General features: G+C 45.6%; 1 protein-coding gene across 1 annotated transcript in view; it reads left to right on the forward strand.

Annotated features, from left to right (window-relative positions):
• Nucleotides 1-14331, forward strand: part of LOC115093008 (zinc finger protein 2-like) — an 83803-nt gene that overhangs the window by 7792 nt on the left and 61680 nt on the right. Inside the window, exon 2 of the mRNA XM_029604586.1 lies at nt 13925-14051. Within this exon, the coding sequence (XP_029460446.1) occupies nt 13925-14051 (127 nt within the window). The remainder of the gene's footprint in view (nt 1-13924; nt 14052-14331) is intronic.

Raw genomic sequence — 14331 nt, forward strand, 5'->3', positions numbered from 1 at the left:
TGGGAAAAGGAGCAGCTCTTACAGAGTATAGGCCATCTGCAGTCAATCTTATGTTCCATCAGAGCTGCATGAAAAGGAAACTGCTTATTTACAACGTAACATGGTACAGCTGCAGGAACTCTTACAGAGCCATGACCAAGAGCAAGCCAAGAGACAGGAACTGGATGTCACCAATACTGAGCTTCAAGCCCATGTGTAGGAGGTAGTCCTCAAGGAAAACAGTATCCGAGAGACAGAAGAGGCAACCCGACAGAAATGTACAACTGACGGAAGCATATGTGGTGTTGCCACAGCAGCTAGCAGACTTGCAGCTCCGGACCAACACAGAGTACATGTGTACACCAGAACATAAGGAGAAAGTGGCAGTTCTAGAGAGACAGGTGGCATAGGCGAGATGGGACTGTGATCAGGAGAAGATTGCAGCTCGGCGTGCAGCCACTAGGACACAGAACCAAAAGCTGAACATCCAGGAGCACATCCACCTACAGTACCCTCCTAGGGCAAACACCCAGGAAAAGGAGTAGCATCTCCAAACTACAGTGAACATGCTCAAGCAGCAGGTAAGGAAGCAGGGGAAAAGCTGCAGGATGTGTCTTTAAGCAGGGAAGGAAAAGCAATGGAAGATTAAGAGATTGCAGGCTGAAATGTTGTCCCTTCTGGAGCAGGAGCAGATACTCATGCACCAGAACATGAACCTAGAGTTATAACTAAGCCTGCAAGGTAGGGAAGTCCTAAAGCTTCAGCCGGACTTAGAATCTGCTACACTACACTAATAGTTGTTGAGGAGATGTTCATGTGTCTGGTGAAAGAAGCTAGCAGCTTGCCCGACCAAAGTGCTCCACTAAAACAAGAGCATCTAAGTGAGATTATCAGGGAAGAAAATGTAAACAATGCTACAGAATTTTGTCGAAATGAAGCTAATGCCCTGCAAGTCAGTGTCAAAGGGTTTTCTAGAGATACGGACTCTCTGGAAAACAAGCTGGAGTATGGTAACAGGGAGAATGTAGAGGAGAAAGAACTGTGGAAGTTAAAGCTGAAGTCAGAACAGCAAAATGTAGTGGGAAGGCTAAAAATCAGCCAAATTGCTGAGAGTTCTTCTCTTGCAAAAGTGACTGAGACTCTGGAGCCTGTGTATTTAGGAAAAGAGAGATCTTTGGAAGCCTGGAGCTCCAAGTTAGAGAGTACAGGGAAACAGCATCTAGTAAAATAGGAAATGTTGAGAACAGACCGTAGGAGGCAGTACAAGTAAAATGTAAGGAACAAATGGAAGTGATAGTTCGTTGCATACCTCAAGTGAAAGCCAAATCTGAAGTGAAGTTGGGGAATCTGGCACTGAAAGAGAAACTTCAGGCACCAGAGACACCAATAAAGAATGTGGGCACAGAAAAAAGGTTCTCAGAGAAGTCCGAAAATATGAGGTAGCCAAACTGCTACTAGGGCAAGAGGAAAAGCATGCTAGTTTTGAGAATATATCTGCTGAGTGTTAGTGCCAGATTCCTCGGCGAAAGAGCTCCAGGGTTGGAAAGATAATTGTGAGCTTCTAGGAAAGAAAGAAAAGTTGTGAGGCAACGAGAAGAGAAACCACAACAGCAGCGCCCCAAGAGAAGTTACAAAATTCCTACTGGGGGAAAACTGGAACTCAGAGCCACAGAGGAACTCAAATAAAGGACTATGGCTGGATACTGGGTGAGGGATACAGTGGGTGATGATCATAGTGCTATCTGGGATAACCGTAACTTATGGGCGTTACCCTGGAACCCCGAGCCCAAGCTTAGTTGGCAAGAGGCCAGATGAGGGGGAGTGACAATATGAAGCACTTCCCTGGTTAGAAGCCAGGGGGCGTGAGGACACTTGGGCCAGTTAGCTCAAGTTGAGGGAAGGGGTATGTGAGAGAGTGCCCCTAGTTTTTCTTATAAACCTGTATAGAACCAGGCATCCAAATGTAACTCCCTAAAAGGGAGAATGCTGTATTGGTGGGACCCTGAGCAGAAGGAGTTCAAAGGACATGACCAACTAGAGGGGAATGATAAGAAGGTGAACCCAGCTAAGTCATAGAGGCCCAATCCTCCAGGAGTTAGAGCTTCTGACCTTCTCTGGGAAGTTGTGTTGTAAAGAAGACTATGAAGGAAGGCAGTAATTATGAAGTTTATTTCGCTGTTTGATTTAATAAAGAGAAGTTGCATGAGAAAAGGCTAGAGTCAGCGTGTTTACTGCTACAGCCTAGAGGAAATTGCTCGGCCAATCCTCATAATATGACTTTAATGGATGTTATTCTAGTTGTCAGTAGTTTTGAAATATTCTTTTGTTAGTGTGGATTTACTATTATAATTGATGCTTTACATTTTTTTTATTTTATTGTGTTGAGGAATGGTGATGTTTCTGTTTTTTCATTGTTACACTATAGACAGTCTGGCTTCTTGGGGTTTCCATTTCAGTTTTTTCTGCATATTGCTGGTTCTAATTTGTGAACCTTTATTTTGTATTTGGGGAGGGTCTATCTTTGCTCTGTGGGTGTGACCTAGGGGAGAGATTTTGTTAGTGTGTACTGTCTGTGTAAGGGATCTATAGCAATCAGGTTTGTTTCATTTCCCCAGTAGCTGGTGATTGGTATTCTGAGACACAGATAATATTTACAGTGCTGCTTTTTCACAGGTAGAGTTGTTGTTTAAGTCCTTGGCATTACTACTGTTACTTTACAATAGGTTTGCTTATAGATTTTGAGTGTCTTTTTTGCAGGGTTTTGTGTTACTTCACAATGGGGCGGATTTTAAAAGGCGCGCGAATAGCCTACTTTTGTTTGCGCTCCAGGCGCAAACAAAAGTACGCTGGATTTTAGTAGATACGCGCGGAGCCGTGCGTATCTGCTAAAAACCTGGATCGGCGCGCGCAAGGCTATCGATTTTGTATAGCCGGCGAGCGCCGAGCCACGCAGCCTACCCCTGTTCCCTCCAAGGCCGCTCCGAAATCGGAGCGGCCTTGGAGGGAATCCTCTAACGCCCTCCCCTCACCTTCCCCTCCCTTCCTCTACCTAACCCACCCCCCCGGCCCTGTCTACACCCCCCCCTTACCTTTCTCCGGGGATTTACGCCTCCCGGAGGGAGAAGTAAATCCCCGCGCGCGAGTGGGCCTCCTGCGCGCCGGGCCGCGACCTGGGGGCGGGTATGGAGGGCGTGGCCACGCCCCCGGACCGCCCCGGGCCGTAGCCACGCCCCGTACCCGCCCCCAAAACGCTGCCGACACGCCCCCGAAACGCCGCGACGACCGGGCCCGCCCCCGACACGCCCCCCTCGGAGAACCCCGGGACTTACGCGAGTCCCGGGGCTCTGCGCGCGCCGGGAGGCCTATGTAAAATAGGCTTCCCGGCGCGCAGGGCCCTGCTCGCGTAAATCCGCCCGGTTTTGGGCGGATTTACGCGAGCAGGGCTCTGAAAATCCGCCCCAATGTGTCTAGCTATATAGAAATAGTTGAATTTTGCAGCATTAGCAAAGTGTGACTTACCCTAGTCTTGCTTCATGAATCTTTTAACTAATGGAGAATTATTTTCATTGAAAGAGCTAAATAAAACATTTGAAATATATTTTTTGCACTATTCTTCAGGCATATTTTGATCATAGCGCACAAATATGAACTCTGCTTATAAAAAGTTGCGCAAAAGAAAACTTTTACGCATAGCCTGTCAAAAATTAGAGGGCGTTTCGACAGTGAGCGGCGATGAATACCTGAGAGGAATCCATCAACAGGACGACCATTTAATAGCCCCGGCCGGGGAAATCGAGCGCGTACCTGAAAGGGACCTTTTCATTTGATTACAGTTCAACGCGGCACTTGACAATAATTGAAACAGAGTATCCTTCTCTGTCTTCATTTATAAGTTAAGTATTATACTAACTTTAATCAAGCTAAGACAATTTGTAGCTTGTTAATAAGACAAAAAATATTTCAGAGCAACCAATGATTAAAACCTCTGCACACAGAAGCATTTCAGCTCCTTCAGGTTACCCGGCACACAATCCAGGAACCTAGTGCATTATGATGGTTGCTGAACTAATACAGTAAAAGTACTTTATAAGTCCATAGCTTTCAGTGAGAAATAAGTACATATTTGTTTTTTATTTTTTTTCTCACAATAAGAGGTTTTTTCAACATACAGTATAAAAAATTAGAGGGAACATTGTCCTTGCCCCATCATTTTTGGCTACATTAAGGCAAGACTCCCTTGGGGCAGCACGCATTCAGCTTTCTCCCACAGCATCAGAACCACTTTTGGAGGACCACAAATCCCTGAGGACAGAATGATCGTGGAGCCCAGAATTCTCAATCTAGGTCATTAAAATGGTGCATAAAGCATAGGTGGACATGAAGGGACAGAGCAGAGAGATGATCCATGGCAAAGTCGAGAGGGGCCCTCCTCAAAGAAGTCCTGGGAAGGAAATGTTCAAGGGAAGTCCCCTCAATACCAAGAGCCTACTCCTCTGGCTCAAGAGGAATTTTCCCTGGAAGACTTAAATGAGGAAGAAGATTTGGAGGAAAGAGAACTGCAGACCCAGATGGAAGTTTCAGCAATGATGGTGTTCAGATAGCAGGAGCTGAGTACCCTTATTTCCAAGGTCTCCTAGTCTTTAAAGCTGGAGGATGACCAGTTGAAGGAGGAGATACCCAGAGGGGATCCAGTCCTCATGGGCATGAAGAAACTAGCAAAGGTGTTTCCACTCCACCATTCTGGATATGACTACCTCAGCTACTATGGCTGCAGATCCACTCTCCTCACTTCGACTGGGGATCGCTTAAACTGACGAGCTGGGGGGCCCATTGCCATGATTCCTGCCTTCTATGAATAGAGCCTCCACCAACTGTGCTCCTGGCCACGACCACGTTGGCACTACCTCCTCAGTTTGCGGAATACGCGGATGTGTTCTCCAAAAGTAAAGCCAAGATGCTGCCTTCTCACCGAACATTCACTTGCGCCATTAATCTGCTACCTGGTACCACCTCTTCATAAGGGGGAAGGTATATCCCTTGTCAATTCCAGAGACTGAAGCAATGTCTCAGTATATCAAGGAAAACCTTGACTGGAATTTCATTAGGCCTTTCATGTCTCCCACTGGGGTGGGGTTCTTCTTTGTATCCAAAAAAGATGGTTCTTTACACCATAGATTACCTGGGGCTGAACGCCATAATAAAGAAAGACTGCTACCCCTTGCTGCTTATTTCCAAGTTCTCTGATCGCCTCCAGGGGGCCAGAGTATTCACAAAGTTGTATCTCCATGGGGCCTACAATCTAATTCAAATAAAGCAAAGCGATGAATGGAAGACGGTATTTATCACATAAGACAGCCACTATGAATATTTGGTGATACCCTTTGGCCTGTGTAACGCCCCTGTGGTATTCCAAAACATAATGAATGAAATCTTCAGGGATCTTCTGTATGTCTCTGTCTTGGTGTACCTCAATGACATCCTCATCTTCTCAAAGAACCTTATGTCCCATTGCCAAGACGTTCTCATGTTCTCCAGTGGCTATGGGCAAATAAATTACATGCTAAACTGGAGAAGTGCATTTTTGACAGAGAGCCTATCCTTCCTAGGATACATTGTTTCCAGTAGCAGCCTCCTTATGGACCTGGAGGTCAGGTGTATCCAGGATTGGCCACAACCTTCTGGCCTCTGTGCCTTGCAGAAAGTTTTGGGCTTCGCGAACTACTACCGGCACTTCATTCCCAATTATTCCAGGATCGCAGCCCCACTCAATAGTGCTCACCCAAAAGGGAGCCAATATCAAGGCTTGGTCTCCTAAAGTGGTCACAGCATTTCTAGAGTTGAAGAAGGCCTTTATTCAGGAATCATGCCTTTATCATCTGAATCCCACACGCCCATTCATCTTAGAAATTGATGCCTCCTTGGGTGTAGCGGCTGTGTTGAGCCAACACTCCAGTACAGGATTCTCCATCCCTGTGGCTTCTCACGAAAGTTCTCTGTCCAGTGGAATTATGGTATTGGAGATAGGGAGTTGCTAGCCATCAAGATAGCACTTGAAGAGTGGTCACAGTGGTTCGAGGGTGAGCAACATTGGATGAAAATGTTGGAACATTGGTGAAAATGTTCCAAGAACTTGGAACGTTGGAACATTGGTGAAAATGTTCCAAGAACTTGGAACATTTTCACCATGCACAACGTCTGAATGCATGCCAAACCCGATGGTCACTGTTCTTCGCACGTTTTGACTTTGAAGTGAGATACCGGCCTGCATCCAAGAACGCCTGGGTAGATGCCCTCTCTCGATCCTTTGAGGCAGAAGACATGCCTGATTCCCCCAGAATCCGAGCTGGCTTGGATTCTGTTGGCCTCTTCTGTGACCATCCCTCCAGGAAAGATGGTCATTCCACGCTGGTTCTGATAGAAGTTATTGGAATGGTCCTATGACTCCCATGTCACAGGTCGCCCTGGGTGGGCCTGAACTCTTTTACTGCTCCAGCAGTATTACTGGTGGCCCCAGATGCAGAGAGATGCCAGGGCCTACATGGACTCTTGTCCTATCTGTGCACAGCAAAAACCGTTGATGGGATGACCTTGGGGGCTATTACAGCCATTGCTGGTCCCTAGGGAAGCCTGAACCCATTTGTCCACCGATGTTGTGGTAGATCTTCCCTTCTCTAATGGCTGCAGTACTATTTGGTTCATTATCGACCGATTTTCAAAAATGGCTCACTTTATTCCCCTTCCTAGCCTTCCCTCAGCACCTGAACTGACCTGGCTGTTTACCACCCACATTTTTCACCTGCACGGCTTGCCCAAGCATTTCGTCTCGGACCGAGGCGCCCAATTTACTGCCAAATACTGGCACTGTCTTTGCTGTAAATTCAGCATCACATTGGATTATACTACTGCCTACCACCTAAAGCCAATGGCCAGTCGGAGCGAACTAACCAGACCTTGAAAGCCTTCCTGAGGGCTTATGCCAATGATTGCTGGGACAATTGGGCTGCCCTTCTTCTGTGGGCAGAGTTCTCACACAATTCCAATATTGGCTCTGCCATGGGAACATTGTCATTTCAGATTGTGTACAGGAAACAACCTTCCCCTCTGCTGCCAGTCCCGTTGTCCGTCCCTTCTCCAGCAGCCCAATTAACTACCTAAGAGCTCCAGGAACTCTTGATTCATACTGAAGAGATACTTTAGAAGGTGGCGCAAAGAGCCAAAAAGGCGATGGATGCTCACTGGCGACGCAGTTTAGAACTGGAGATAGGGTTCGGTTGAGTACACACCATATCCGGCTCAGAATACCTTCCATGAGGTTCGCACCTCGCTACATTGGGTCTTTCCCTGTTTCACGTAGGTGGAGCCCGTAACCTACCAACTATGCCTACCCTCTTCTTTGGGACTCCATGATGTTTTCCATGTCTCCCTCCTCAAGCCCTTAGCCCTCACATGGCCATCCTGGAAGGTATCCAGACCCCAAGAGGTATCCACCGAAGAAAACCAGGTTTATCAAGAAACTGAGATACTGGACGTTTGGCATTGGAACAAAAGGTGGGAATGCCTAATATCCTGGGAGGGATATGGCCCAGAGGAAAATTAATGGGATCCTGCCGCAAACATCTTGGACAAGAACTTCCTAAGGGCATTCCGCACTTCATACCCCAAGAAACCCAGGCCCCCTGGGGGGGTTAGAGGAGGGGGGGTACTATTGCGTTTGGTGGGTCGCAGGTCCATCCCGCAACCAGCCACTCTTTCCTCCAGCCTTGAGTTGTAGGAGGCCTGTCGACGCCGTGGCTGGGCCCCAGTCAAAGATGTGGCCGACTGCCGTGCATGCTGGACGCACTGAGCTAGGAACTCTGCTCAGCTGAGAATGGCGTCCCTAGGTATGCACGCAACTTGGGTGCTTTAAAGGGCCCACAGTGGGAAATCCTCCGCAGTGATCCTGGATGACATCACAGGCCTTTTCCTATATAAGGCCTGCTCTGCCCTGCCTCATACGCCTCGGCAATTGGTCAAATTCCTTGAAGTAGCTGTTTGCCACATCATTCCTGGTTAAGAACATAAGAAATTGCCATTCTGGGTCAGACCAAGGGTCCACCAAGTCCAGCATCCTGTTTCCAACAGTGGCCAATCCAGGCTCCAAGTACCTGGAAAGTATCCAAACACTAAGTAGATCCCATGCTACTGATGCAATTAATAACAATGGCTATTCTCTAAGACAACTTGATTAATAGCAGTTAATGGACTTCTCTTCCATGAAATTATCCAAACCTTTTTTAAATCCAGCTACACTAACTGTATTAACCACATCCTCTGGCAGTAAATTCCAGAGTTTAATTGTGCGTTGAGTGAAAAAGAATTTTTTCCAATTAGTTTTACATGTGCTACTTTAAAGCTGTTCCACTGCCTTGTCTTTGTGTTCTTGGGCCCTTCCTGCTTCTTCAGAGTTCCTGTGTTCTCGTCTGGTGGGTCCTTGTCTGTCTTCAGTGTTTTCCTGCTGTTCTGCCCTGCCATCCTTCCCTCAGATTGACACCTCGGCTTGGACCCCGGATTCATCTTTGTTTGGATTCCTGGCTTGACTTTGGACCTCTTCTCGACCACATTGGATTTCTGCCTGCCTTACAACCACTGCTTGCTTCTCATCTTGCTGAACTCTGCCTGCCCTGACCTTGGCCTGCTCTGCTATTTGCAGCCTGCCCCAACCCCTGCTTGGACTGACTTGTTCTCTTTCTGCTGGCCAACTGTCTCTTTGGCAACAGAATAATCTCTTCCTAATTTGGAAAAAAAATAGTCAATTTAGACCACTCTGAATGGATCACAGTGACCACAACTGTGAGCAAGACAGGATGGGGGGGGCACACTCGGAAGGAAAGATGGCACAAAATCATCAGTCCCAAGAGGAAAAAGTATATTCCAAAAACGTCCTGGAGACCAAAGCATTCAGAATGGCATTAGAATACTTCCAGCAAATAGTAAAAGGGAAATCAGTAAGAATTCTGAACAGACAAGGAGGCATAAAGAGCAGGCAAGTCCAAAGGGAATCAGAGTTCCTGATGAGATGGGCTAAGAATCATATACTAGATATCTCCACAGCCCATACAACAAGATCAGACAACCTGCAAGCAGATTTCCTAAGCTGTCAGAAGCTAGACCCAGAGGAATGGGAACTCACAGGTAATTACTTCGATCAAATAGTAGCCAGACATGGCTGCCCACAGTGGGATGATGGCAACCCACAGGAACACTAAGATAAAATGTTTTTTTCAGCAGGAAGGAGAATGCAGCATCTAGAGGAATAGATGCACTATCATAAGTCTAGCTGCAAGAGACACTGTTATACGTTTTCCTGCCCTGGCCAATGATAGCCTGGGTGGTAAGAAGAATTACAGACCATCCAGGAAAGGTGATGCAAGTGGCACCAGATTGGCCAAGATGTCCATAGTATGTGGATCTTGTCAGACTCAACATAGGGCAACCGCTGAAGTTCAACCCAGTAGTAGGCCTGCTTCAGAAGAGCACTGTAGTCATGGAGGACCCAAGCCCTTTCTCTCTTATGGACCTGCTGTTGAGAAGAGGAAACTGACTAAGAAGGGATACTGAAGTCAAGTCATTTCAACATTATTGAGGGCACAGAAGACTTCGACTTCACTTACTTACACAAGAATTTTGAAAATTTTTAAAAGATGGTGTGCCTGACAGAGTGTTAGCTCACTCAAGGCAGAAGTGCCCACAATTCTGCAGTTTCTGCAAGACTGGCTGAAAAACAGCCTAGGGTGAACTCTTTAAACAAATATCAGCAATAGCTTTTTATGGGGCATGTCTGGGGTTCTTCCCTAGAGGCACATCCAGACATGGTCCGTTTTTGAAAGGAGCTAAACAAGAACACCCCCCAGGAGGCTGCAGGTGCCATCATGGGACCTAAATCTGGTCCTGAAGGCATTGGTACAGCACCATTTGAACCAATCAAGAATGCATCTATAAAAGATCTCATTCTTAAAACAGTGTTCTTGATTTCAGTTTGCTCAGCAAGGAAAATCTCGGAGCTGCAAGTCCTATAATGTAGAGATCCATATCTCTGTTATCTATATATATAAAAACTGAGGTGCAATTTTCTAATTTCATACAAAATTCTTTTAAACAGTTTTTTCAAAAGTACATTTTAACAATGAACTTGGTATCAGAGTTGAAACAGTACCAGCATTAATCTGATGTCTCTTGCCATGCAATGGGCTTCAGGCATTTTCAAATTAAGCACTCAGTACATATTACCATTTACCGATTCATTGTCACTGTTCACCAATTTATTAGATACTACTCCAACTTCTTTTTTTACCTACAATGCCTTAAAAATCCAAAATTCCCCATAAACAAGAATACAAATACTCATCTTGACCAAAAACTGTACAGCTCAAACAAATAATTCAAAAACTGACAAACTGTTGACTGAATCAGACTGTTAACATAGCTCTCAAGTAGCCCGACATAGGCCTATGTTTCGAGAGCCAACACAGTCTTCCTCAGGGGTCATATATTCTGTAATAAAAAAACAAATCAAACAACCACACATTAGGGGAAACAACATTTTACTCATACAACCATATAAAATAATATAAAATATACATATCAAATGCAATGTCCACCTCCTACCTCTTCAAAGAAACTCATTTCTCATTATGGCGGCGGATATAATGCAAACACCAACATCACTGCTATTCATAATCAATACAGCCAATCATACGTGTTATTTGTAAAGGCAAATACTTATTCAGAACTGTGAAGAATTGCCTCTATCATCAACAGGAATGTCACTCCACGCCATATCTCTCCTTCTCTAGGGAGAAAGTCATAATCAGGCCTTTTCCATCTTTTTCGCAAAGGTGATATTGTGTTTCCATATGAATCAGGCAATTACACTGCTAGGCTTTACAAGAAGCAGGGTCTGAGCAGTAAGATGTCTCTCAGTCTGTTAGATTTTAGAAAATCCTTCTCAGATATTTGGAGGTAACCAATCAATTCAGAAAGTCAAACAGACTTTTTGAGTTGTTCATAGGAACCCAGAAGGGCAAGGTGACATCCAAAGCTTCTATCATGTGGTAGATTAAGGAAGTGATAATGACAGCTTATATAGTAAAAGGCAAAATAGTTCCAGAAGGACTTAAAGTGCACACTACGAGGGCCCAAGCAGTATCTTGGCCAGAGGACATTTGCAAAGCAGCCACTTGGGCATCACTGCACTCATTCACAAAGCGCTATAGGCTAAACCTTCAGGAAGAGAAAGATTTAGCATTTGCTGAAGGGGTCCTGGAAGCAGCTCTAGGGCACCCCCATCCCAGGATAGGGTAGTGTTTTGGTTCATCCCATTGGTCTGAACTGGTCTGCAAGATGATGAGGAAGGCGAAATTAGATCTTACCAGCTAATTACCTGCAGTCACTGGATTTAATTGATCTCTTCTTCTGTTACACCATGGTGCAATGCCCTGCTGCATATATACTGTCTGACACACCATTTGCATTCATCAAAAAGGGGACTCTTTGATGTACCATCTTTGCACCATGCCAGACTGAGCAGTACCAGAGACTGTGCCTTCTCTGTTGCTGCACCTATTCTCTGGAATTCCTTTCCAGAGGTGTTGTGCCTGGCTGATGGAATCAAAGCTTTCAGACCTTTGCTGAAAACCTGGTTATTTAAACAGGCATGTTACTAGCCTTTTTGGGACTTTAAATTAATTGATATTTTTATTCATGCTTCTGACTGCTATGGTACTCTTGTGAACTTCTTGATTTTGAATTTATCTATTCTTGTGATTGTTTGTCATTTATATTTTATGTCTGTTTTATTTGTACATCGCCTGCAGTACTGTTTTAGGCAAATTATAAACTCAAATAAAGATAAAGATAATTTTCCTTTCTGTAAGTCCTGACAGACAAGTCCAGAACCCGCCCAGAAAAAAAAAGCAATATATCACTTAGATGTATTTTATTTATTTATTTTAAAATGCTTATATTCCACAACTTCCAAATTTAAAACTTGTCCAGGGTGGATCACATAAGTATATACATAATACATAAGTATCAACAAATAAATAACAATTAACACCCATATATTACCTAAACATTACATAAAATTAATACATCTCATTAATACCATATGCTTCTTGAAAAAGATGTGTTTTTATCTCCTTCCTGCATTCCTCTCAACTGGCAAATTATTCCACTATACTGAAGCAACAAAAGAAAAAGCTCTGGATTGAGTTTGAGATAACCTACCCTCTTTCACTGATGACATGTTAAATAAATCTATGCATTGTGAACGCAAAAGTCTGCTTGGGGTATAATATGACAACATTTTCTTCAAGTCACTGTCAACCCCCATATACAGCAACTTATGTACCATAATAATCAGATGAAACTTGCCGAAATTTTACTCGTAATCAGTGTAGATACTGGAGCGTAGATGATAATGTGCACAAGTTCAGGTAAACCCAAACAAATCTATGCTACAGTTTTCTGCAATAACTGCAATGTTCTCAGCAAGTTGTGTGGCAGACCCACCAGCAATCTCATACATTAGTTGAGGTGACTCAAGACCAGTGATTGAAGTACAGAGCTAAATAGTTCCTTGGCTAAAAAGGGTTTACCAGTTTCAAATTGTATATATGAGAATGGGGTACTGAAGACAAATGCACCCTACAGTATGAGGTCCTGAGGAGGGAGAGGAGCAGAATTAAGGCTCAAATTTGTTTTATGTTGTTTTTGCTGGACCAATATTTTCTTTGAAAAAAAAAAAAAAAAGATATAGAGGGGGAAAGAAGGAATTAAATTATACTTGATTCTCCGGAAAGAACTTGTACAACTTGGGCAATAGACTAATGATGCCTTCCCCAGCTGAACCACATTATATAGAGAGATGGCATCAGGCCAAATAATTTGCCCTCTGTTTCCATCTGCTGGTAGGAGGGATCAACCCATTGGTCTGCACTAGTCTGTCAGGATTCAAGGCAAGGAAAATTAGGAGGTATGACCTAATTGTTGCGGTCCTGGCCATGAGCACCGCAGCCAGGCCCTTACCTCTTGATTCCCGGATCTGCTCCCGCCTCTGGAGTCCTGGCTTGCGGCCTGTTTGGCGGTGTCCCCGCTGGGGCAGCGCTGCCATGAAGGTTCTGGTGGACGCCCTGTTCCTAGGCGCGCGTGCACGCCACTGGGGTGCCTTTGTAGCCCGTTTCCCGCCAGTACTGACTCCGCCCAATTCCTGACGTCAGACGCCGCGGCCTTGATAAGCCGGCCACGGCCATCCAGTCTTTGCCTTGTAACGGGTTAGCATTCTGGTTTCCAGTTGCGTTGCGCCCCGGAGTGACCTGCTTGGCTATGTCGCTCCATTCCTGCTACAGTACCTGCTTGGTTCCTGCCTGCCTGCTACAGTACCTGCTTGGTGCCTGCCTGCTTGCTACAGTACCTGCTTGGTTCCTGCCTGCCTGCTACAGTACCTGCTTGGTGCCTGCCTGGTTCTAGTACCCGAGTCCTGCTGCAGATCCTGCCTGGTTCCAGAACCCGTACCCAATTACGGTATCACTACTGTCCTAGTCTGGTTCCAGTTACCTGTCCTGATCCACAACCCGCCTAACTCCCAGCAGCCGGGCCCCTGCGGGCTCCTCCCAGGGGGGCTTCGGCTTCCAAGGGTGAAGCCACCTAAGTCTCAGCGGTTGGGCTCCTATGGGCTCCTCCCGGGGGAGCACCAGCTTCCAGGGTGAAGAGCATCTACATCCCGCCTGAACATCTGCCTCCCGGCCCGCTGTTCATCAGAGACATTGTCCATCTCTTCCTAGTCTCCAGCAGGTCGGCCCAAGGGTCCACTAAACTGAGACTCCCACAACACTAATTTCACCTTATTACACACATCATATTGAAGCGGGAGGGAAAGGGGCTGAGGGTGTCTTGTTTGTTATTCCAGGCATTGGTCACATTCAGTGACGTTGCTGCATATTTCTTGGATGTGGAGTGGGGCATTCTGGGAGAAAGGCAGAAGGAGCTGTATAAGAAGGTCATCAAGGAGATTCATGGCATCCTTATGTCACGGGGTAAGTATGCCTTTTCTATTATCTACCACCCATAGACACATTGCAGGATGGGAGCTGCTATTTTATCACAGCTGGAAAAATCCCAAGTGCAAGGTTTTATGGCCACCTAAAATGTGGGGCCTGGCTCCTGCTGCCATTCCATGTCCAACAGGAGTTGCTGTGGGTCTCCAGGGTCCATTGAGAGACTCCACCCCTGCAGGCTCAGAAAAAGATGCTCTATGCTGGAAGATAAATCTTTTCTATGTTAAATGAGAGGCTTCATGCAAGACCATCTGGAGTC

Source organism: Rhinatrema bivittatum, chromosome 1, assembly GCF_901001135.1.
Source record: "Rhinatrema bivittatum chromosome 1, aRhiBiv1.1, whole genome shotgun sequence".
Classification (NCBI taxonomy): domain Eukaryota; kingdom Metazoa; phylum Chordata; class Amphibia; order Gymnophiona; family Rhinatrematidae; genus Rhinatrema; species Rhinatrema bivittatum.